The sequence below is a fragment of the Leishmania panamensis genome (assembly GCF_000755165.1).
Source record: "Leishmania panamensis strain MHOM/PA/94/PSC-1 chromosome 31 sequence".
Taxonomy (NCBI): Eukaryota; Euglenozoa; class Kinetoplastea; order Trypanosomatida; family Trypanosomatidae; genus Leishmania; species Leishmania panamensis.
The window spans coordinates 524549-548359 of NC_025878.1; the positions used below are offsets into that span (position 1 = coordinate 524549).

The following is a 23811-nucleotide window of genomic DNA, read 5'->3' on the forward strand; positions in this document are numbered from 1 at the left end:
AAATACGCAAACAGGCGAGCACGGGGGGAGGAGGGAGGGAGGAGGAAGCCTGGTGTTGGTATTCGGGGAGATGGAAAAAGGAAGAGAGAGAAGGGTGGCGCAGTGAGCGTGTACGACGACAAGCACAGCAATACCATACGACAGAAGCGAGAGAACGAGGCTCTTTGTACAGCCGTAGCAACGGGAAAGAAGGGCAGACACAATCCACTACCTGCAGAGCTAGAGAAAAAAAAGGAATTGGGCAGTAGTCCGAGTGAAGAGGAGCGAAAGGGAAAAAGGAGAGAGGCTCGTGCAGGATGAGGTAACGACAGCAAAGTCGGATGGCAGCACCGGAACGACACACCCCAAGCTGCCAGCAAAGTAGAAAACGAGAACACCAATAAAGCGACCAAAGTTTTCCTTTTTGTTTTGATTTGCTTTTTGGTATGGCAGCAGCAGCAGCAGCAGCAGCTCCTGAAACGTTGAAGAAAGGCGAGGGCCTCGGATAAGCGAGAGAAAGAGAGAGAGAGAGAGAAAGACAAGTAAGCAACTGTAGTACTCTGTGAGGCTGGTAAACTAGTCCGGGGGGAGAGGGACGGGAAGGGGGCGGTTTGTCACCAAAAAGACGATTAAACCCAAAACAAGAACGAGAGCAAACAAAGAAGGGGAGAAGAAATACGCGCTGTAAACTTACATAAAACGAAGAGGCGGGCGTTAGAACGAGGAAGGGAAGGGCCAACAAACTTAGCGGGAAAAGAGCCCGCGTGGCAGAGCTGCGAGGAAGGCAACACAATAAACAAAAGGGAAGGTCAAGCAGAGCAAGCGCCTTCTTTACCTTCTAAAGCGTCGCTTTTCTTCCCTTTCCTCGTCTCCCTTGCAGAATCAAGCCCGCAAAGCCAGACAGAGAGGCAGACAAATACACTCCACACATGAAGACCTAAACACAAAGGCTGCTGATCAGCGGCACGCTCCTTCCTCTTCTCCCTCGGCTCCGGGCCAAGCGGGTAGAGGAAGGGAGGACGAAGAAGCGAAGAAGAGAGAGGCGGTGCAAAAGAGGTCCAAACAGCTGAGCAAAACGCAAAATATACGCGCGATAGTCTCTACCTTCTCGCTCTTTTTTGGCTTTGCCGCGGTTTCAACACCAGCACGGACGAGCGCCTAAGCCGCACACTCGGCAAAAGAACGACTCGGAAGAACGCGCCGTCTACGCTGCAGTCGCACGTGCCATCAATGCGGCTTAACGCCCCAGACTTCTCCTTTTCTCGTTCTTTGGTCCCTGGAGCAGTGCTGGGGGAGGGGGAGGGGGGAGAAAGAATGCTCGGCTAGATGGAGAGAAAGAGTAGAGAGAAGCGAAAGAAGGGAGAGACACCGCAACGAGGAGAGAAAAGGGGGGAGAATCAGGCGGCAGTTCTTCTGTGTGAGGGTGGCGTGAGTGTCGTTCGCTCTTCGGGGGAAGAGAAATTATCGTCTTTGCGGCTATTGCTGTATTAGGCTTGGTTGGTTGGTTGATTTCACTTTTTACTTTTCCGCTGATCTACCAAGTCAACTGCTGACGGGTGTCTTCGCTTGTGATGCGAAAAGGGGGAGGACTGTTGGCATGAGTCTACACGTGTGTATATAGGGGATCACAAAGGAGAGGCAGCAAAGCGTCAGCGAAGAAGAACACCCAAAGTGGAGAGGGAAAGAGGAGTGAACGAGCGCTAATAGCTCCAGGGTGGAGTGGTGTGAACAGCTAAGGTGAGTTTTCTTCTGCGCAACTCGTGTCGACAAGATCATGGGGTTGCACTATCCGAGAGTGGCCCAAACGGGGGATACACTGCAGTGTGACCACTGAGCACACAACTCCTGGATTCACAAGATGAAGCAAAACGCGCTGCTATATGGCTCAAGAGATCGCCTAGAGTACCTTTGAGTGTCTTTTGAGGATACAAAATCAGCAAGCAGTGTTGAAATTCACAGAAAACTGAGATGGATGAACACGTTGCCCATCAACCTCTAGCAGAATAAAAAGCGGTAGGAACACATGTGCTCCCTCTGCACTCGTGGACTTCTCTCACCCTTCTCCCCGTCCTTTCAGTCGTGGTCACGAGAAGCCGCCAAAAAGGTCGCACGAACATCGCTTGCACTGCCGAAGTACACCTCCATCAGCTTCGCCTACAGCGCCATTCAACACGTCATGATACGCCTTTTGCTCTTGCTGCTGCGCTGCGTCGGCCTCTTCAATCTCTTGGCAAAGCAGCAAAACCTGCCGCTTCAGATCCACGCGGAGGGCTTCGAGCCTCGTTCTCTCTTCGACCTGCTGCGTCTCAGCGGATTTGTGTGCTGCCACCTGCGCAGAACGCCGCCTCGTCGCCTCAGCGCGCCTTTCCGCTTCAGTGAAAAGAGGCACGTCCACAGCACACTCTTCGTCCGCAGCGTCTAGCTGCACGTCGTTGCCGTCAGTCGCTAGTGTCAACACTGCCGCAGCTTCATCACCGCTCTTCGTCCGTGGTGCTTTTCCATTGCCAGCGATGGCGCCTCCGTTTGAATCACTTGTTGTGCCAAGCCTGTCAGCAGCTTCAAGTGCAGCTAAATCTGCCTTCTGCTCTTCCAGACGCCGCTGGGCCATCTTCACAGCCTCCGCCTGCGTTGCACGCTCCTGCTGAAGCTGTGCAAGCTGACATCGAAGATTTTCAAGACTGTTCTGCGGCTGTAAAAACTGCGCGATGAATGCATGGACCTGCGCTGCACGCAGCCCATACTGCCGGCGGAGTACCTTCACATCGATCTTCAGAGCATCCACCCTCTTGGTGAGCTTCAGGCGAGGTGCTTGCAGATGCTGGATGTGGTCCGCCGTCGCGGCAATGGCCTCGCGCTGATGTCGTGTGTGCTGCAGTGCCTTTACCTTTTCTGCTTGAAGTGCTTCTCGTCTCTGACAAGTGGCGCTGCTGGGAGCCCTCTCCGCCTTTAGGTGGTCCACCTCGAGCGTCAGATCGCTCAGCAGCTGCACCGTTGCGCTGAGGCGCTTCTCATCCCGCTGGAGCGACTGCTGGGCTTGATCAAGTGCGTCGTGGAAGCTGCGCAGAGCATCTCCGGTGGTGACGTCCAAGCTCCCGAGCATCCGGTGTCACTTGCCTGGGCTGCAGTAGTCTCGCACTGGCCGCGTCTGGGAGGGCGCAGTAGTTCTGTTTGGAAGTGCGTGGATATGGTGATATTACGGTAAACCAAAAAGGGGAAAAAAGTGGTAGAGGGCGAGACCGCTTGCGTAGAAGCACAGTAGCTCTAGAGGAGGAGCAACGATGAAAGCTCTCCGCGCACACGAGTGTGTAGATGCCAAGAGCAAAGGCAGAAACGAGATGCGGGAGAGGCGAGCCGAAAAAACTGAAGGAGCGCAGCCCATTCAGAGGAAAGGCCGACACAGGTATAGGCTTGTGCAGTCCGTGAGCAGGCACTTGGTGAGAAATAAAACTCACGCAGTTTTCTTAAACCACCACTGGACCTTGTCCCGCAGTCTCCTTGTATCAGAGGTGAAACGAAACACTTAGCGCCTCGATACATGTATGTTGTCGAGTACTCGGCGCAGTGTACCCTCGGGTGCTCGCTCCACGCGAATACTGATTTGATTAGTATTTCATGCTCACAGGTCGAAGCTGGACGCTCGGGAGCTGTACACCGCCGCGCTGGCACGTGCCCGCATGCACTGCATTGCGGTACACAAGATACGCAGGCACACTCTTGAGAGAGAGAGAGGAGGAGGGGGTGGGGGAGAGACAAGAGAGCAAGCAAGAAAGGCGCGCATATGGGACAACGGAAGAGAGAATGGACTGTACACACGCGAGCCATACTTCACAGACGGGGGGATCGCGCAGCTCTTCTTTCCTGTTGAGCATTTATAGAATGAAGTAAAAGACATAACGATGGCGATTTCAGTCTAACTCTCCAGGATAACCCGTAAAAAGAAAAAGGAAAAAGGAAAGAGAGAAGGGCACATCTAACAAGTTCGTCGGCCTATCCACCCACCCACCCCCCGCTGCACGGTCACGCGATCGGCAAGGTGAGGGGACGTGCGCCACTCACTAGATAAGGCAAAGCACAAACACGAGAGAATGAAGGCGTCAGCCCCCACCCCACCCCTGTTTGAATCGACTCAGAGCAGCTCCACGGCGCCACCAGATGCGTTTATCTCGACACACGGGTACAGAGAGGGCGATAAAGGCACTCCTGTGAAAGCAACACCACACTCGACGCCGTTCCAGGAGTAGCTGATAGACCGGTCATCGGTGCGGAGGGTGCAGGCGATTTCGTCGCCGGCACGTGCGACGCACTCTGGCCTCAGCAGCGCACGCTTGCGCGCGGGTGAGGACGTCGCGCACGCCTCAGAGAGAGGCGCCTCTATGCCCTGTGCAGAAATGGACAAGGCACCTCCGTCTTGCCTCGGCCCCACCCCGATGCTGCAGCGTCGCTCTGCCGCCCTCGCCGCTGCTGCGGACCAACCCTCATAGGCGGCACCGCTGACATCCTGGGCAGGACAGAAGAGGCAACCGTCGCGTAGACTCAGATAGTAGCAGCCGCTGTAGCGCAGCGCGTTTCGCTTGGCGCCGAAGCTCTCCATTGGTACATAGCGGTCTGAAAACCCGATGAGAATGTCGCCGCCGCTCCTGCAATCGTTAAGGACGCGAATGATGAAACGAAAGGTGTGCTTGAGGTGATAGTGCCCGGCAGCCAACATGTGAGAAGCGTAAATCGTGTGGCTTATCGAGCCGATGGCGGTACAGCACACATCCAGCTGCGCTGCCTCATTCTCAGCGGCAGGGAACACAGGGCGTTGCACGCGGCGTCCACGCATGCTCCGCAACAGCCGCCCCGCAGTATCGCTGAATTGCAGCTCAACCCGAGCACGCTGCCCCGCGCCGCCGTCAGTGCCGTAAGAGCATCCAGTGGAATAGTACACCGAGGTAGCAGGAAGCTCAGAGGACGCTGCAGAGGGGCCTGCAATGCTGTCGCTGCGGTAGGCCTGGAGTGCAGTGGGAGATGTAACCAGTGCCATGGACCGAAGAGAAAGCGCTCGGCTTGGCGATTGAGCATCGCCCCTGCTGCCCGCACTCGGTGACAGCTGAAGAGCTTGAGCGGACAACGATCGGCCTCGCTGCGGCGGCTCCGAGAGCTGTTGCGAAAACCCCGCGGCATGTCCGCAGAGGTTGATGGAATCGACTCCGGCAGAGCGCGGCTGGCCCTCCGAGCAGGTGAACATGGTGGGGTCAAAGTAGCGAGGGTCCAACGCGTGTGTGGCCTGCGGCGAGCGAGCGCGCCCTGGAGAGCGAGCGCGCCCCGGCGCGCCAGAGGTGCTGGGACATGGTTGCAGTGCTGAAGGCATCCGTGACGGCTGCTGAATGTGTCCTTGTCCACCATGCGAGCTCCCCAGTGTCAAGTCTGCTGATGATGCATCAGTAGCGGCGCAAGCTCCCCCCCTCTCCGCCGAATTCCAGGAACTTTGTTCGAGGTATTCGATGGCGGACACCTTGGAGTAGAGGGAGAGCACATCCAGCTCAAGCTGCTCACGAGCTTGCCGCTCCTGATCTAGTGCGGCGATCGCCCACGCAGTGGAAGTCACGCCATTTATAGCAGCCTGCCTGTTTGCGGAGAGGAGAGCGTCGGAAAGGCTTCGTGACACGCTGGTAGTGCGCCTCGCTTGGAAGGGGGACACAGCTTGAATGGCCGCTTCGGTGTCCCCCGTTGCGGCATCTGCCTCTACATACGCAACCGGCTGCCCACATATCATACTGCGTGCCTCAGCAACCATTTTATTCTTAGTGTCGGGCTGCGACAGCGCCATCTGACGATCCTCGCAGACACGCTCGTACTCTTCCCCCAGCACCGAGAGCTCCCGCAGAGCTTCACCCAACTTCTTTGTGAGTTGCCTTGCTTTTTTCCTGTAGTGATCAGCCTGTTGCTTTGATGCATCAGCAGCAGCGGACTTTGCTGCCGCCTCCTCCTGCGCAGCACGCCTCTCCTCTTCCAGATGAGCGCACCGCCGCTGCTCATCACCAAGTAGACTGCGAAGGTTATTTGTTTCCTCCTGATGCTCCTGCGCGGAAACGGCGGCAACCTGCAGATCGGCCCTCACTGACAGCAGCTCCACTCGAGCTTCTTCCAGCGCAGCAGGCCGCTCTGTCTTCTGTACTGCCAGCAAGGTTGCCGCCTTTCCTTCAGCCTCGGCAATGCGGAACTGCAGATCTCGAATCTGCCGTAGCTGCGCATCTCGTTCGCCTTCGACTTCTTGAAGTGCCGACTGTAAGGTGGTCGCCTCCTCAGTTCGTTCCTGGACGCACTGCCGCAGCTCACCACATTCAGCCGTCCTACTTGCCAGCTGCTCCTTTAAGGTAGCCATCGTGTCCCTGAGAGTGACAGTGGCCACGTTGGGAGAGGCGGAAGCCTCCGCTGAACGAGAAGCGGCCAACTCTGCCTCAAGCCTCCTGATGCGGCCTTTGGCGTGCTCGTGCATGCACTTGTACACTCCCGCCTGGCTCTGTGCCGCTGTCAGCGCCTCCCTCAGGTGCGCCATTGCCTCCTCGGCAGGGGTCTCAAGCGCCATCACCTGACGAGGCGGCTGCATCGGAAGCGACGGTTCCTCACTCTCCCCTTTGCCTCGTGTGGAAGCTGATCGCAGAGTGGCGACAGCGACATCGCTGCGTGCAGGCTTTCTTTCGGCTTTCGCGCAGGTCTTGAGCGCCTCGTTCTCCTCTAGAAGTGTGTCTGCCCGTTCTCGCAGATCCCGCACTGCAGCATCTTGCGAAGCGAGCCGCTGTTTAAGATTCAGTACTTCATCCTTCAGTGTCGCAATCGTCTCCGCTGCTTCTTTAGATGCGGCAGCGCTGCGGTGCTCCTCGGCTGTCTTGGCGAGACTAGCGGCAGCAGCGGCCACAGAGCACTGCTCCTCCAACTGCCGTATCGTCTCCCTCATGAGCTTCTTCTCGCTCTCTAAGCTCGACACCTTCGCCTGCAGCATGTTATCGAAAGGGGCCGAGGACAGTGCTGTAGATCTTGGAGTCATGACAGGGGTCGTGGTATCGCTCGCTCCACGCGACGACACAGTGGCCAGCTTCTCCTTTTGCTTGTCCAGCTCTCGCTGCAGCTTAGCTTGTGCCTGCTCTGCCGAGCGCAATGCTGTCTGGGCCTGCCGCAGCTCCTTCTGCAGTTCGTGCCGCTGTGTCAAGGCGCCCTTCTTATGATCTGCAAACGCAGACTTCTCGCCCTCCCACTTGGCCTGCAGCTCTTCGCTCTTCCTCTGCGCCTTCGCGGCAGCCTGTTTCGCCTTGTCCAGGTCGCGTACGAGTCGGACGAGGTCCCGCTCCTTGTCCTTGAGAGCCTGTCGGAGCTCCTTCAGCTCCGTCGAGGCAGTGGCCTCCGCCGACTTGGCATCAGCAACCCTATCACCAGAAACGAGAGCAGACAAACTCTCTGTAGAAGAACGTAGGGCAGACAGACCGGAGGCTTCTGCAAGACGACCTCGAAGGCACCCCACTGTGTCAGAGACACTACCTGAGACGGTGCGGAACGGCGCAGCCGATGTTCTCTGGATGGCATAGGTACCTCTTCTGCTTCTACCCACCTCTGTTGTCACGTGGGCGTTGCCTGCCTTCCTCTTGGAAACAACCAGGCTGCTCTCTTCGCCGTCATCGTCGCTGCTGAGAGTACGAGTTGACGCGGTGGTCAGCGGCGACACAGACGATGGAGGCGGAAGAGTATTGCAACGCTCTCGAGGAGTGAGGAGACCACCGCTCCCCTCGTACAGGTCAACGCGAGGTGCCTCCTCTGGTGCAGCGGTGATAGTGACCTCGGCAGCAGCGTCCTTGTCGTCGTTTGAGAGAAGCATAGTTGCGCCTGTGCTCGGCTTCGCTCCTGCAGCTTTCGTTGTCTTCCTGTGCCCCATGTCCAGAGATAAGGTGGTTGGCGTGCCGCTGTCGCTCTCACTGACGTCCTTCACCGCAGAAGGCGCAGCAGTGGCTCCATTGGCAGCTCTTCGAGGTGACAGCACTAGCGTCCTCCACGAGCGCGTGCGGCCAGGGCTTTCCGGCAGTCTTGCGAGAGAAGTGAAAGTAGACTTGGTCCGCGAGCACGCCTTCGTTGGATCAGCAGAGGCGGCGGTCTCATCAAAGACGACGCTCATGTCTTGTCGTGTCTTCCCACCGTTCTCCAGCCGTTGTTGCGGCACGTGTTTCCGCTCAGTTTGGCTCGGTATAGATAGCAGGGCAGGTGAATCAGCAGGTTTCGAAGCGGCAATGCCAGTAGCGACAGGAACGTCGCCTGAAGAGACCGGTACTTCACTGATTGTGCCGGGTACCAGCATTTTCGCCACTGCTAAGGCGGTGTTCACTTCTGATGGAGATAGAGGGCTGATTCGAGCCACTGTCGTAGATAGGGAAGTGCAGAGTTGTGTCCTTAGCGAGCGTGATGCCGCTGTGGCGCGGGGAGTGGGTATCGGTGGTGGGATAGGCAGCCCCACAGCGTCTTCTGAGCTCCAAGCACTGACCGAAGACATTCGTGGAAAAAGTGTCAGTGAAATCGCACGAGACAATCCAAGCAGGAAAAGAGCAATACTATTGAGTTCCTCGTCCGCTCCGGCGGTATAAGCATGTAGTGTGCCTCAGTAGCTCCGCGCTTGTAGAACTGTGTAGAGGGGGGAGGTGTCAGCCCCAGCTGCACACGAGAAATTATATGGGGCTCGATTTGTTGGCTTGCGCGTTGGTTCATCAACACGAAAAAGGTGTTGTGTCGACAGGACAGCCGAGCAAAAGAGAGAGGAGGGTACGAGCACGACATCGGCGGCACAGGGCCCTAGATGCAAGGGCACATCCAAGGCGAATACGCTGGAGAGCACAAGTCCTGTGCATCGACAGAAAGGACAAAGAAATGGAAACAGCGCTCGTCATAAGACTACCAGGGCCCACCCGATGACCCTTGCGCTTGTCGGTCCCTGAGCTGCGCGTGGCAGCAGTTTGGCATACAACGCATTCGCTTCCTCTATTGTCGGCTGTGAGCGGATGTGCCAGTGACTGCAACTCTCCCCCACCCCTGCCCTTCCCCCCTTTTGGCATCATTCGATGGGCTTTAGAGAAGACGCACGCGAATACTGGAGAAGAAAGGAGAAAAAAAAGGGAAAAAACGAGGAAATCGGAGACGCGTGGTGCCAACACCAAAATCACGACTCGATCGTTACAGCCAATTTGTCGCCACGGCCAACGGATGCAGAAGTACAGTGCTAAACATGCATAAGCATCGCACTCGTAATACGGTGCGCGCATTTCTGAGCCATAGCCGCCGCCGCCCCCCTCCTTCTACCCGCATGCCCAGTAGCGGCAGCCAGTGGGGGTTAAGTTCGTAGCTAAATCTCGAATGTCGCTGCCCTACACGACACTCAAGCGGTGGTGTGCTCTGATGGGCCCCAACCGCCAACCCATGCTCCGGCAGCGCAGAGGTAACGTAGTTAACGTTGCTGAACAGACGACAGGACGCGTCGGTTGGCGGGGGGTGCTGCCGCACCAGTGGCAAGGCAGATGCCAAGGCGCGGCATACTCAGAGCAGCACCGAAGGTTTTGACTACAGGGATGAGTAAGCAGCGCAGAATGCCGTCGTCGGCCTCTCCTGATCTTGCTCCTTGAAGTGCATGCGTGGGGTTCAAACTTTCTAACGTCGCCAAGGAGTGCGCCAACTGTGTCACTTACTACGCGCTCGAGTCGGCCTTCGTGAGTGGCGCCACCACCGTCCCGCCAGAAGCTCTGTGACTTTTTGATGCAGCCCGGATGCGACGCGGACGAGCAGGAGGAGTTTCGGTGGTGGAAGTATCTCCAGCTGAGCGGTGCCGCAAAATGGGGAAAGCGAACTGTTCACCTCGCTCAATCGCCGCCATATGCTCCTCTCCTTCCCAGCACGGCTCGGATTGAAGCTCCTCTCGGTTTCCCTCGCTCACAGATGCTCGGATGCGTAGCTGGATGCACTGGAGAGTATCCGGATTGTCAGCATCACGCTTTCCCGATGAGCTCCATTCTCGCTTCTCATGCTGCAAAACACTCACTGCAGTGTCCCTACACGCCGCTCTTTCGGTGACTGGATGCGGAGTGGTCGCAGACGTGCGGCTAAAGTATGCTAAGATATCTTCGTTACAGCTGACAGCGGAGCACGGGCACTGGAAGCTCCGCCTCGGTCTCCCCAGCGGTTCCTGAGGGGAGTGATCGCGGGGCCGTTCCGTTCTTGTGGTGTGGTGCACCAAACCACGATGGTTTCGCACATGTTGCGGCCACCAATCAGCTGCGGCGGAGGAGCAGGAGCGCTGGGAGTTCCGCTTCGACCTCTCCAGTCGTATCTGAGGAGAGTGCTCTCGACCCTGCTCCATCCGCGTGATGTCCTGCAGCACACCATGGTGGCTTTGCACATGCGGCGACCGCCGATCTGCTGCCGGGGGGGAGGACCGGGTGCAAGCCGCGACCCGATCACCATCCCCAACGAAAGAAGTCACTAAAGATAGTGGTGCTGCATCGCACCCAGAAGACCTCCCCTCTCGCTGAGCCGCTGCGGCGGCGGCGGCCTCATTCGACGTCCTCTCTGCTCCATCGTCGAAGAAAGAAGGGTAGAAGGGTGAGGAGGTACGCCTGAGGTGGAAACATTCCAGCGCCGCCATGCAGCTTGCCACCACACAGTTGATAGCCTCGCGCTCTTCTGGCTGAATAGATTGCCGCATCCGCCTCTCCTGAAGTGTCGGCGGTGCGATAGGTGAGTTGCGCTGAGCCGATGGAGCTTCTTGCTGTTCAGTATTGTGAGCAATCCACTGAAGCTTCTCCACCATCGACTCTAAAAGATCCGCCAGCGCTGTCGTGGCTTCCCTATGTCTGCTAGAAGCCGATATAAGCGAGCCGGCCGCCAAACCTCGCGGCGCATTCGCCACGATTTCATCAACCACCCAGCGCCTCTCTCCCTCGTCATCCGACATCTGCAAGAAGGAGTCCGTCGGCGGAACGGAAAATTCACGATTCGATCGGTGGTGGTGTTGACGGCCGACTAGAGCACGTCCCTTCTTCGGCTGCTGCGCAGTGCGATTGGCGACGTAAAGCCTTTCCGTCAAGTCCTTCTGCTCATTCTCGAGTTCCGCGATGCGGCGCAGTACAACGTCGTAACTGCTTACGGAGCTTCTCGACCGGCTACCTTCGCGGGGGTTTACTTGAGACACGCTCATCCGGCGACGCTCCTCTCGAAGCTGCGACAGCTCCTGCCGTGCGTGGCTCAGTAGACGCGCCGCGTCGATGCTATCGTGCTCGCGAATGTTGACCGCGTGCTCTAGTTGTGTGTTTTCCTGCTTCAGTGCAGTGATTTGCTTCGACAGATCGAGCACAACAGACAAGTGCTTCTCATTTTCGCGGTGAAACTGGGCCTTTAAGCGGTCGAGCTCCTCCTGCACAGCTCGTGCCTCGGCCGCGTACTGCCGGACAAGAGCCGCGTGCTCCTGCCGCTCAATCTCTTTCGCGGTAACACTCTCCGATGAGCGCCACTGCGCACCCTCTGTGAGACGCTCCAGCTGCAGCTGAAGACTACGGATCTCGATGTGGCACTCACTGAGGTCCTTTTCGTTGCGTGCGCGCAGCTGTGTCACCTCGTTGCTCTTGTGCTCCAGTCGAGTGCTCATCTCCGACAGTTCCGCACCCATGGCTGCACAGCGCTGCTTCAGCTCATCGTTGCGTCCTCGTAAAAGCGCTGCCTCGTCTTCAGCGCGCTTTTGCTTCTGCTCCAGGAGCGTCGTCGCTTCGTGCACCTCTGCCGCGAACTCCTCTTCAAGGTGACGACAGCGTGTCCGCAGCTCATGCACGGTGCGCAGTACGCCCTCTTGGTCGTTTTCTCTGTCAAAAAGATCGCGAGTGGTGAGCCCTATCTTCTCCTGCAGCTGATAGACAAACTGCCGCTGCGTCTCCAGCTCTACCTGCCGCTGATCTGCCAAAGCCTTCGCCTCTTCGAGGTTCTTCATCGCAAGCTCAGTGGACAGCCGCCCCGCGTCCTCGCTAGCTGCAAGCTGATGCTCGAGAAGAAGAACTTGCGCTTCCAACTCCTGAACATGGATGGCACGTTCGTGCAGCTGCACATCCTTCGCCTCCACGACACTGGTCGCTTCCTGCAGTGCCTCTTGCAGTTTACTTATATCGTCCTCCGCCTTACTTACCCGCTTCAGAGCCATCTCCGTCTCTTTCTCGGCATCGGCACGCTTGCGCTGCTCTGCGTAGAGGTTTTCCTGTGCCTGACGCACAAACTCTTTGCGCACCCGCGCACGTGCCCGCTCCTCCCTCTCCTTCAGCTTGTCATAGAAGACGTCGCTCAAGTGCGCATTGCTGGGCGAGATACAGCGGCTTCTGCCTCCCCTGCTGTCGCTACCCTGCTCTGCGCCGAGTGAAGTGTCACCCGTGCGTGGAGTGAAGAGGGGGCTCATCCTCGCCTGGTCCAGGAGGTCTTCTCGGTCCTGCTCCGCCTTCACCCGTTCTGTTCGCTCCTGCTCGAGCTGCTGCTTCAGCAAGTCTAACTCACGCTTGTGTCTCGCCTCGGCGATGTTCACGGCACGCCGCGTCCCCACCAGCTCCTTTTCGAGCTGTTGGTAGAGTTGACGCAGCTCGTCCTCTGTTGCGGTGCTCTGCTGCAGCTCTTTCGACCAGCGACCCTCGTATGCCTCGGCTGCGGACGTCTGCTCCTGGGCTATCCGCGGCACTGCTTCAGCTATAGCCACAGTCACTTGGCTGACTTTTGAGGAATCAGTAATCACAGCAGCATCACTCTGGTCACGTCGTCTACTGTACTGGGGCATCTCTCCCTGTTTACGGCTCATGGCTCCAAACGAAGGCAAAGAGTACTTCACGGAGCCCGCCCCGTCCTTCACCGTAACGTGGTGCCCATCTCGCTCCTCGAGGTCGCCGCGAGTGCGCAGGGAGAGTTCAGTATGGGACGCAGCTGCACTCCCGAGCAGACCAGAGCGAAGGGACGGCTCTTCAATCGAGGTCAACGGCGGTGCCTCTGACGTCATTGAGGTGTATCGCTCGGATGAACTCCGCTTGTTCTCCCGTTTGCGGTCCTGCAAACGCGTAATGTCGGTGAAGAGGCTACTCGCTGATGTCTCTCCACCAATGGGGGGTGACACTTGGTCCGCAGGCAACGAATGGCTTGGGAGGCTGCGATTGGAAGCGTCTGCCTTGCGTGAGTTTCGCCACCGAGCGTAAGAAGTAGAGTTGGCTGCCGATGTGGAGCGCGAAGTTTGCGGACTTCGATTGCCGCCAGGTGTGTTCCCAGTAGCGCTACGTGGGGTCACCAAGGCTACGGAATGCGACATGACGGCAGCCCAATCGGTGTCTGCATGCGGTAGTGCAGGCGACTACTGTTGTAGGCAACGAACCAAAGAAAGTGCAAAGGGGTTTACAGCGGTGCGGGCGGAAAAGAGGGCGGGTGAGGCAAGCGGCAGCAGAGGCAGGGACTCACGGGTATCTCGCGCGGCGCGGCGGGGGGGCCTATTTGTGACGGCCCGAGCAGCAAAGCTGAAAAAGGAGAGAACACTGTAGCTCACCAGTAGTGCACTTGTTAAGATGCGCGGTGGAGCTCGACTGCGTGAAGCCAAACTATCAAAGGAGGAAGCAAGAAGAAAAAAAAGCCGCGTTACTGTGAAGGCGCTTTTAGAAGCCGATATTTCACGAATGCCACGTTCTACAGTGTGGCCATCCAGAGATGAAATGGGGGAGGGGGGGAGCACACCGTACAAGAGTGAGAGGGGTGCAGGTCAAGTGCGGGAGGACTGGATATACCCGTGGATCACCCATGCAGAGAGCGCCTGAGAACTCTCAGGGAGGGCAAAAGAGAGAGAGAGGAATGGTCGTGCATCATGAACCGGGGCCTCAGTCTCTCGCTAGCGTCCGACTCTCCTCTGCGGAATTCCTCCAAGCAGAGCGGTAGAGAACGAGAGCGGTGGTGAATGGAGATGCAGCGCATATTTGATAGGGCCAATGGAGAAGAGAACCGTTAGGGGGAAAGACGGCGAGAAACTCGCGGGAGGGGAGGGGGGCAGGGGATGACACGCGTAAAACAGTAAACAAAAGAGCGAGTCTGAACTGGCGGAATGGTGGGGGGGGGGGGCGACAGACGAACAAAAAAAACCACAGCCGCCTCACACCTTTTTCATACTGCATCGTGTGCTCGGCCCACAGCCTCAGCGCTGGCCCGATGGCGCGAGAGCCTCACAGCTCCCGGGCGTACTCTCCGAAAGCTCATCCGCTGTCAGCGCCCAGGGAGGAGAGAAGCCATTCGCGAACAGAGAGAATCATCATTGTAGCGTTGACTTGAAACTCCGCCGTGTAGACACTCAGATTTGGCCACCGACACCATGCTGCATCCATCACAACCAGTGCTGCAACCAGCACAACGAGCGCCACTGTGAAACGAATAAGCACCCATGGCAGAGTCAGCACCAGGGAGCGAGGCACGCAATAGAGCAGCGTGAGTGCCACTCTCACTAGAGCACTGTTGCCAGCGGCACAGAGAACACATGCGTGCAGTGAGGGGTTTGACAGCTGGACCAGCAGCGGACGACAGTAGAGCGACACCTTCACAGAAGGAGCAGACGGAGGCCGCAGCACTCTGTCCAAAGCCCTGGCAGTTGATGGTGGCACCGCGCTGCCAGTCACAGACGTCAACCGCTGCGTCGCACGTGCTGGGGGGGTACTCGGCTGGCCACGTGAAAGCCACAACTTTTCTGCCTCGGAGTAGTTGAACACGGTAGTGACTGAGATGTTGAGCAACACGTTCGGTGCATACACTGGTGGCGCGTCGGACTTCGCAGGCGAACTCTGCATTCCTCTCTGTTCCATGGCAGCCAAATCCTTTACTGCCGCGTCGACTTCCTCCATCTTTTCTCGGCTACGGAGACCCACCAAAGGACTCTCCCTCTCTAGAAGAGGGGCCACTGCTGGGGATGAAATGCCAAGCGCCGGTAACACTACCCTGTTGGAGGGCGACCGCGCATATCCCTCCCGTTCACATGCCGAGTTCGCCGTATCCACCTCGGTCATAGAATACTTCCACCTCGCCAGAAAGTCCGCCACGAACCGACTGAGACCAGAGACACGCAGCAGGTTTGGCTTTCCTGAAATGAAAGTTGCGCTCCCCATCATCGGCGACGGTACAACGTGGGCGGCATCAGGCGACTTCGTCGGCTCTGTAAGCGCAGGCAGCTCCGACCCCCCCACGTTGCCGCAGCCCCGTGCATCGTCGCCTTTGCCCACTGCCAGCACCGGGGATATGGCTGTGCTAGCAGAACCCGTTGACGAAGCGTCGTCATTACTACTGTGGCCATACATGTCATCCTTCGCCCCGATTGTGGGGCGCTGTGGCGAGAGCGGCGAAGACGACATCGATTCACGTCGGTGATCGGGAGTGCTCTGCAGGGGCTCTTTGGCGCTCTTCTTTGCATCCCCATGCGCTGGCGGGGACCCGGAGGTTTGTGCGACGGAAGTGAGCGCACTGCAGCTATGATCGCTGCGCTTCACAGCGGCACGACTAGCGACCACAGAGCGCGCAATCGATGCTGTTGACGTGTGGCAAGCGTCAGCTGAAGGTTTGGGAGGGGTGTCGCGCATGTTGTTGTGAATCGGCCGTGCCGCCATGGTCATGTCAGGGCTTCCCTGTGTCGCAGTGTTGAATATATTCGCGGCGGTGAATGGGAACGACGTTTGCTCAAATGAGTTAGCCGCCTCAGCGGCGGCCAACGATACAACGACACCCTCATCACGCGGCTCCGACGCACTGGGCAGATCCTCAGACGACTCGCCAGCCGCGGGGTCATACCCGACACTGTAAGCAACACGAGCCACCGGTGTGCAACGCCGGAACGTACTTGTCGTTACTGGTGCAGCCTTCGTGGCAGATGCAGCCGCAGCAGCAGCAGCAGCACACAAAGCAAAGCGTGTACTGCCCTGCCCGAGCACGTTGAGCCGAGCCAACTTCGCTGCTGGGAAGCCGAATCCACAAGTGGGTTGGGCATCAGCAGTTTGTGGAGCCCTGCTCGCCTCGAAATCTAAGCCGAGGTCACGAGCACCTTGAGAAAACATTCCTGATGTGGCTGCGCCATTTCTAGCTGAGCTACCTTCGCTCGCCTCGCTGTCGTCATTGTGATGGTGCTCATACGCGTACTTCCCGTTATCGCACTCTTCATTACCCTCCCACTCATATTCGTCTTCAGAACTGCCTCTATCAGCATCTTCTTCGTACTCGTTGTCGTACGACCCCTCGTACTCGTGACCAGCATAACCCCTCCGTGGCCCAACGCCGAGACCGACGCCATTTAAGGGAAGGCTGAGAGGCAGCCGAGGTGGTGGACTCACATCAACAGCCGTGCCCCTCCTGGCGTGACCCTGCCCGTATGTCCCAATACTGCTCTGCAGGTTCCAGCATGCACTGCCGGTATCGGGACTCTGACTCCGTGTGTAGGGTTGAGAGACGCTTTGGCTGCTGCCTGTGTAGAGGTCCGCACCGCTGCTGCCAAGATGAATCCGCGTCTCTGCGCTGTCGGTGTAACCGCCCCAGCCGCTCTGCGTTTCAGGACGCATTTGTGGAGCCTTGGAAGTGGAAGGGCGAATCCGAGGGGAAATCCAGCGCCGAAAGGAGCTCAAGACACGAGCGCAGCAATACTACCAAAGGTGAAGCCGGAAACCGGCATGTAAAACGCCGGACCGCGGACACTCAGGATGACGCCTGCCCGTTCTCTTTTCGTTGCTTCGGCTCTGCTTCTGCCACCCGCACAGGGCTGAACTCCTCGAGTGTATAAAGTCACCTCTACCAGAGGGAAGCGTGAACACAACGAGGGCGAAATAAAAAAGAGAGAGAGAAAAGGGCACGAGGCGAAGGTGTCCGGCGTGGCGTCAATGAGAGGGGGCAGAACGGGAAGAGCATCGCACACTAAAATTGAGTTGGACGTCCTGCTGCGTCTCTGACCTCTTCGTCTCTTCTTTTTTTGAGGGGATCAAGACCGATTAAAACAACTGACCTCTCCCTCTCTGTGTGCAGAGTCCACTGAATGGAGGAAAGGGGGGTCCGTGGAGTCAGGCCTAGAGAAGATCCAACGCTAACAACAGGGGAAGGAAGGCGAGAGAAGCACCTGCAATGACGCACTTGCAGAAAGGCACCTCAGTGCGGCACCCCACACACACACATGCACGCACGCACCGCCTGCCTAAGGTGATTCAATTCTATATTTGCCACTGTTTTCTTTTCTTGCTTCACTGGTACTCACGATAGAGGGGGGTGGGTGGGTGGGTGGGATGATCGTCTGTGGTGGGTGTTGATGGGAAATAGTCAAACAGCCGTGAGTGGGCCGACAATGGTGTGACTCGACGTTTTCACTGCCGTGTGCAGACATCACAGACTGACAAACAGAGAGAGAGAGAGAGAGGGGAAAACAAGCATGTCGAGTGAGTAGAAAAAGTGAAGAGAGACACGTAACGAAGGGCTTCCAGTTGCCTACCGATGAGTGCATTTGAAGTGTAGGAGCTGCACCGGTTGCATGACAGCATGGCCACACACACACACACGTGGGGCCCTTTACGCTCGGCATGAAAACACACGCACACACAAGTGCGCCTACACCAAACAAGTAGACGTCACTGATTCAGAGGACCACGACGTCTCCTGCACAAGGTAGAATGAGACAAGCCTCTGTCAATGGAGGGTCTTCTCTGTTGTTGCCTGCTTGCCTTCTGCTCTGTCCTCTCGTTAGCAGCGTGTCGCAGCGGAGAGAGCGCATAACGCCGAGATTGGCACAACGAACAGAGAAGCGCTGAATGGGGTCGTCTTGGGAGACGTCATTCGTCATCCGCCTGAGTCAACGGAAAGATCGGCATCGACCCCTAGCAGTACTCTGCAGCGTCGAGAGGTGCGAGCAACAGCCTCTTCGGTCTGCACGGCAGAAAAGGGGCTCACCGACCCACTACCTCGGCAGACAAATCACTGAAGCCATGCGGCTTCTCACTGTAGAGGACAGCACGGGCAGCAGGGAGTTGTCTTTAGCCTGAGCCAACGCAACTGGCGGAGGCGCGGTGGGTGCTACTGAGGGCGATACGAATGACTCAGAGATGCGTTCTCCATCTGCAGCGGGAGAACAGCAGGGGGCTGCATGTGTTCTTCTGCACGTCGAGTCGCCGTTTCCCTCGCCAGGAAGGAGGTAGCCAAGGTTGGGGGCGTGCACCACAATAGGGCGCAACGCCGGTAGATGCGCACGCTGTCCAGGTAGCGTATCGGCGAGCACTGGGCCGTATGAGAACTACGGTGGCGGAAGGCGCTCGAATAGGGGTGGTGCGCCAAGTGAGCCGACAGACTTCTCAGCGGTCAAAGTATGCAGCTCCCTTGCTCGTCATCTGCTTCAGCTGATCCTCCATCTGAAGAGTGACTTGAGGGATCACTACCAGAGACCACACGCTGGTGTTCTTCGCCACGCTGATACATCCAGCGTGGCGGTGTGGCCTGATGCAGACGGAGGCGATCGGCAAAACGAGAACCACATGAGGAGGGATTCTGCCGCGCTGCTTCACAGAGAACGGCAACGCAAGTGGTAACGGTGACGAGGCCGTCGACGTAGAAGTCCGCTGCCCACCGTCTGTCGGTACCACTTGGATAGACGGAGGAGCAAGTCGTGTGCTAGGGTCGTTCTCGCGGAGAACGGTGAGACGGTCATAGCTAATTGACTTCGACAGAGCCATCGCCATCTTCACCACTTTGGAGTCCAGCTCCGCAGCCTCCCTCCTCTTCCTTCCCTCAAAATGTGCGCATATCCACGTTGATTCTCTCGAATTCAGGTAAACCGAATTCTCAGCAAAGCGATCAGGGTGCATCGTACTCCGCATGGAATCTACTGAGGAGGCCCCAGAAAACAAGCACAAGGAGAAGTAGCTGTCAAAAATCGCCACAGGGTTTCGGGGTAACTGACGGATGCTGCGCTGGCGCGGCGGTGCATCATTCACAGGGTTGACTGACTGCTTCGCTCCATCACAACCGGGTGCTGAGTACAGTGGCTGTGAAGCTGAGAAGGCCTGCACGCTGCTGAGCAGCAGCACCTCGCCTAGACTCTTGTTTGGGCACGTACACTTGTGTCCCAATCGCCTCCACTAAGCGCCAGAAGACCCGCTGCTTGAGGTCCTGAAAAGGGGGAAAAAAGCACCGCGCCTCCTGCGTGGCGTTAGTCATCTGTGAGAATTGCACTTGTACGACTTCGCCTATATGCCTAACTGCGCAGACGGCACTGCGTTCACTCGAGGGTGCCGGTGGGCAAGTCGTCTTGCAGCTTCGACACGAGGCTTATGAGCGCCGCTTTACTACCGGCCATCTTTGTCAGCGATGTTGGCGGCTAAAAGATGCCAACAAAGTGGGCTGACGTCTCGCAAGTCGTATCATCCAAGCTTGGCCATGCATCCATGAACACCTCTCTCAACAGCGCCGGCGAACTCGCGATGCTCGTCTGCTACCTCACCGCTAGTAGAGCGGGGGCGGCTCCTGGGTTACCGCGCATGAATGAGTTGATGAAAAGGTGCGATATAGCCCACTCAGATGTCCCGCTGGTGGGTCGTGAAGTACTGCTGCGCTTCCCCCTCTCAATCCTGCCGAACAAAGCGATTCACTTCTGTACAGCGTGACTGCAAGGAGTGCGCTTCGCGTACATGTAAAACAAAACCTGCAGAGACCTCACAACGTGTGCTGCCTCGATGCGACGTGTAGCGCGAGTGCACAGTGAAGGGAGTGTGAGAGCAGGGGCACGGCCCTTATCGTACGAGGCGCAGAGAGACCATGTGAGTGGTAGCGGTGCTGGCAGCAGCCCATAAGGCGAGTGTCACCGTTCGTCTACATCGTCTCATCCGGTAGCCGTTCCTTCACTTAATTGTCCTGCAGCACTACGATGAAGGGTGCGGGGAGGTGCACCACTAGAGACTCCACCAGCGCAAAGGGAAAAAGGAGAGCATGGAGCGCCTACGCTACGATGAAGAGGTGTAGCGAGAGCCGCAGGCGAGTTTGTGGGCATTTCTCTCGTTGCTCGTCGCACGTGAGCGTGCTCGCGTCTGTGCACGAGTCCACCCTCATCACATCACAAGCGCTAGAGAGAAGAGGAGAGGAAGAAGAGGATGTGGAGCCCCCCAAAAAGGGAGAAAAACGAATGGAGTATTTCGTGAGAAGCAGTGCCCAGTGCAGAGCTGTGGAAACTTTGGAGAAGTGCATGGCAGCCTCATCCCGCGTAGAACAGTACCGACCAAGTGATTCGCAACGTGCTTCAGGGCTCGTGTGCAAAGAGGTCGACGACAGAAGAAATCGGCCCTTCGCCTGAGCCACAGGGGCGGCACAACCCCGTGGAAATTGATACCACGAGGAAGCCCAAGAAGCACCTCCCGTCCCCCATCTCGGGCTCCACGTTCGGTAGCACTCGATAGAGGCAGATAAAGCGTCCGAGAGAAACGTCTCTGCAAGTGGACGAAAATGAAGACGCAGAAAAGACTTGGTGGCGCTGGAGGAAACGTAATGCAGACAAACAGCACGAAGACATGCACAACCCCAAATGACGAGAGCAGTGCAGAGGAGTAAAAGGGCAACAAAAAAAAAACTCGCGTAGGACACAGTCCTCTGGCACAACACGAGCACAGCACACAAACGAAAAACAACAAAGAGAGAAATAAAAAAAACGCACAGAGGACCACCACAAAAGGCACGCGGCAGAAACCTCAGCCAATACCGACACGTTCGCGCACGAGACTCCGAAACGCACAACCACACTACCGCAACAAGCCGTGTATCAGCTGCCGCGCACGGTCACCTCGAGAAAAATAAAGTCCTCTCTAACAAAAGGCAGAGACACCCTCGGAGTGGCTCACTGGAGACTTCGCCCACAGCGACCTCAGCGCAGCAGAGCAGCATCCCACAGCACCACACAAAATAACACCGGCATTAACGCTCCTTTTCATTCGCCGCGTCCATGCCGCCACGAACCAGTCGACACGCAGACGCGCGTGCAACCGCAGCTCACCCATGCCTCAGCCGCAGCACACGGCGGTGCAGCCCGGGCAGTCCTGCGACAAAGCCCCCCCGGCCGTCGCATCGCGCCGTGCGTCTAACGGGCCCCTCCAGGCGCCTGCTCGAGAGCGCAAGCCGCGGCGTCGGTCGCGCGGGCAGCAGGGGGGTAGTCCAGGCGCATGTCGGGTGTCCCAGAGGACGAAGCCGGCCCGCCTCAGGTCAGGGCCCGGTGTGCCGCAGTGCTCCGCCCGTGGGCCACGCTTCGCCCTCCGTCGCTGCAGGACGCAGCATCACACAATGCGGCGTGGGGGCTCTCCACGTCCGTGCCCAAAGGACACGATAGCGTGGTTCGAGGCGCCCGAGTCACGCCGCCGGCCTCGGTGCCGCATCAGCCCACACGGCCAGATGGGGGAGATGCCGCATGCCTCGCACGCCTGCACTGCGGCTCTTACTTCCCTGCAGCCCCTCGTGCCTTGCGCGCGCATCGCTCGTGCTCCCCCCGCCCCACAATGCCCTGCGTGGACGCGGCGCGCCATGCCCGCTGTGCTTCGCAGCGCCCGCACCACCGCCTCCGGGCGCCTGGGTCCCAGAACAGCCCCGTCGTCTCATGGCCCGCCGCCATCGTCCCCCCACCTGCGTCCACGTCACGGGGGCATCTCCGGGTGGCGTGCCCGCGTGTGCCGCGACAGGCGGGACGCCGCCATGCGCCCGAGGCGGCATGGGCTGTTCCCCCCGCACCCGCACGCCCCTCACCGGAGCGGACGCGCGTCAGCGTGTCATGGCTCGTCGGCACGCTGCGTCGTGAGCGGGGACAAAGGTCATCGCGGCCGCGCCTCCCTCCGGCACAGCGCCAGCCCAAACCTCTCTGCCGACGCTCCGAGCGGGGCACCCGACCCTGAGGCAACGGTGAGGTGGCGGGCGGGTGACGTGGCCACAAGGAGAAAAAAGGCGCTGTAACGAGGGGGGCAAAGGCCAATAAAAGCGGAAGGAGCCCAAGCGGAGGACGCAAGCGAGGCGTGAGAGGGCGGGGCGGACATCGGCGTGTCCTCGTCTCGACGCAACGTGCAGGGCGGAAGCAAAAACGCACAAAAACAAGAAAAAAAGAAAAACGAAGAAGCGATGGCAGCGGAGAGCCCCTCACCAAAGGCGGGCACGCGACCGCGACGGACACGATGAGGGGGGCGCGACGCACATAGCGCGGTAGGGAGCACAACGCTTGAAAGCGCTGCGCCAAGGCGAATCGTCTCTGCGCAGATGTGCGTATTGGCGCGTGACCTCCCGTCTACAATACCTAGCGCTTCACGGGTGGGTTGTCATCGTCGAGCTTCGTACCAACAGCCAAGTGGGTCACCCTCGTGCCCGACGAGTCGACAGTGGGCGGGCGGTCAATGTACACGCACTGCTTTGGCGGTGCCTGCGGCCCGCCGTGGCCCTCGCGAATACTAGCCGGGATAGACATTACGGTGCGGCATCGCGGGCACATAGCAAGGCTGGTGTTTTGCGGCAGGATAAGGATGCAGCGGCAGCACACGCACGTCACACTGAACTGCTGGACCGGTGTCACCGCGGCGCACATCGGGCACCGCACCGAGGGGGCACCGATGGGGTAGGCCAGCGTCACATGGCACTGGTGGCAGGTGATTTGCCCAGTAGACTGAGGGGAGTGAGGCATCGTGCAGCGTAAATAAAACCCCCAAATAGGCTCGACCTTCCCCCTTGTGTATCGGGGGTAGCTCTCACCTTCTGCCGTCCCTCGGGTGTTCCTAGGCGAGTGGTGTGACGTATAGGAGAGAGAGAGCGCGAGCGAGAGCTAGAGAGCGAGAAGGAGTGATGAAACGATGCAAAGCGGAGCGAAAGAAAAAAAAAGGCGGAAAAAAGGGAAAGCAGACTGAAGAGCGAGGAGAGGCCGTGTGCACCGAACCTCGTGGGGAAGTGTCATATCACGTGAATCCAAGACAGCAACACCAGTAATGCGAAATAAGGATACGATGGTAAGGGAGAAAAGACACACAGCGAGGATTATGAAGAGTGAGAGAGTTGCGGAGGGAGTGATGTACCGCAGTACAGAAAAAAAAAGGCCCCCAAAGACCATCAGTGTCGGGGGCGCGAAGAGGCACGCTAGACGCAGAGACGGGAAGAGGGGGGCTAAAACGCCAGGTCCCCTTCATTGCAGAGCAGGGCCCCATCGCTGGCATCATCGATGAGTCCGCGTGACGGTGATAGAGAGGACCTTCTCGAGTGGGAATCAGCTCACATTTTTTGGTGGTGGAACAATGGCGAGGCCACACTAGCATACCAGCCGCCTATAGGATCAGTAGGGTCCTCTACCAAAAAGGCTCACCACCTTTTCCCACCGTGGGTGATCGAAAGATTGCGAAATGCCTTCCTTAAGAGAGCAGGGGAGGAGGTTGCTAAGCGGAAGGGGTACACCCCCGTTATACAGGCTCTCCATTACCAGCATGCCAGTGACCAGTTTTGAGGGCCACACTAGCACACACCAATGGACACGCATTCATAGAAGAGCGCGCTATGCTCATAGACAACTGCGCCCGGAGACAAAAGAATCCACAATAGAGATGACTTAACTGCAGCTCATTAAGGGCTTTACTCAGATCGTTTTTTTTCTCTTCGTGTTTGCGCCCGGCCACACATGAAGTAAACTGCATTTTTGCCAAGCCCTTCACATGCCTGTCGCTTGGTGCAAAGCAGCCGTAAGCGCGCGCTACAGTAATGCGCCGACTCAGTCATCGGAGCACCGCCCCGCCACCATCTCCACCCACCCCACACTCCGCAGGTCGC

General features: G+C 58.0%; 5 protein-coding genes across 5 annotated transcripts, besides 2 other annotated features; all 5 read right to left on the bottom strand.

Annotated features, from left to right (window-relative positions):
• Positions 1 to 2062: 2062 nt before the first annotated feature.
• LPMP_311280 (hypothetical protein) lies at positions 2063 to 3079 on the bottom strand (the record flags this gene model as incomplete). Its single annotated transcript, XM_010703216.1, has 1 exon — positions 2063 to 3079. The coding sequence occupies one exon, from the start codon at positions 3077 to 3079 to the stop codon at positions 2063 to 2065; it is 1017 nt and encodes a 338-aa protein (XP_010701518.1).
• A 1026-nt stretch (positions 3080 to 4105) lies between these two features.
• LPMP_311290 (hypothetical protein) lies at positions 4106 to 8497 on the bottom strand (the record flags this gene model as incomplete). The annotated part of the gene is made up of 1 exon (XM_010703217.1): positions 4106 to 8497. The coding sequence occupies one exon, from the start codon at positions 8495 to 8497 to the stop codon at positions 4106 to 4108; it is 4392 nt and encodes a 1463-aa protein (XP_010701519.1).
• Positions 8498 to 9679: 1182 nt separating this feature from the next.
• Positions 9680 to 13009, bottom strand: LPMP_311300 (hypothetical protein; the record flags this gene model as incomplete). Its single annotated transcript, XM_010703218.1, has 1 exon — positions 9680 to 13009. The coding sequence occupies one exon, from the start codon at positions 13007 to 13009 to the stop codon at positions 9680 to 9682; it is 3330 nt and encodes a 1109-aa protein (XP_010701520.1).
• Positions 13010 to 14237: 1228 nt separating this feature from the next.
• Positions 14238 to 16574, bottom strand: LPMP_311310 (hypothetical protein; the record flags this gene model as incomplete). The annotated part of the gene is made up of 1 exon (XM_010703219.1): positions 14238 to 16574. One exon carries the CDS (start codon positions 16572 to 16574, stop codon positions 14238 to 14240), a length of 2337 nt encoding a protein of 778 aa, XP_010701521.1.
• Positions 16575 to 20970: 4396 nt separating this feature from the next.
• Positions 20971 to 21893: a repeat region.
• A 410-nt stretch (positions 21894 to 22303) lies between these two features.
• Positions 22304 to 22684, bottom strand: LPMP_311320 (hypothetical protein; the record flags this gene model as incomplete). The annotated part of the gene is made up of 1 exon (XM_010703220.1): positions 22304 to 22684. One exon carries the CDS (start codon positions 22682 to 22684, stop codon positions 22304 to 22306), a length of 381 nt encoding a protein of 126 aa, XP_010701522.1.
• A 946-nt stretch (positions 22685 to 23630) lies between these two features.
• Positions 23631 to 23811: part of a repeat region that runs on past the window's edge.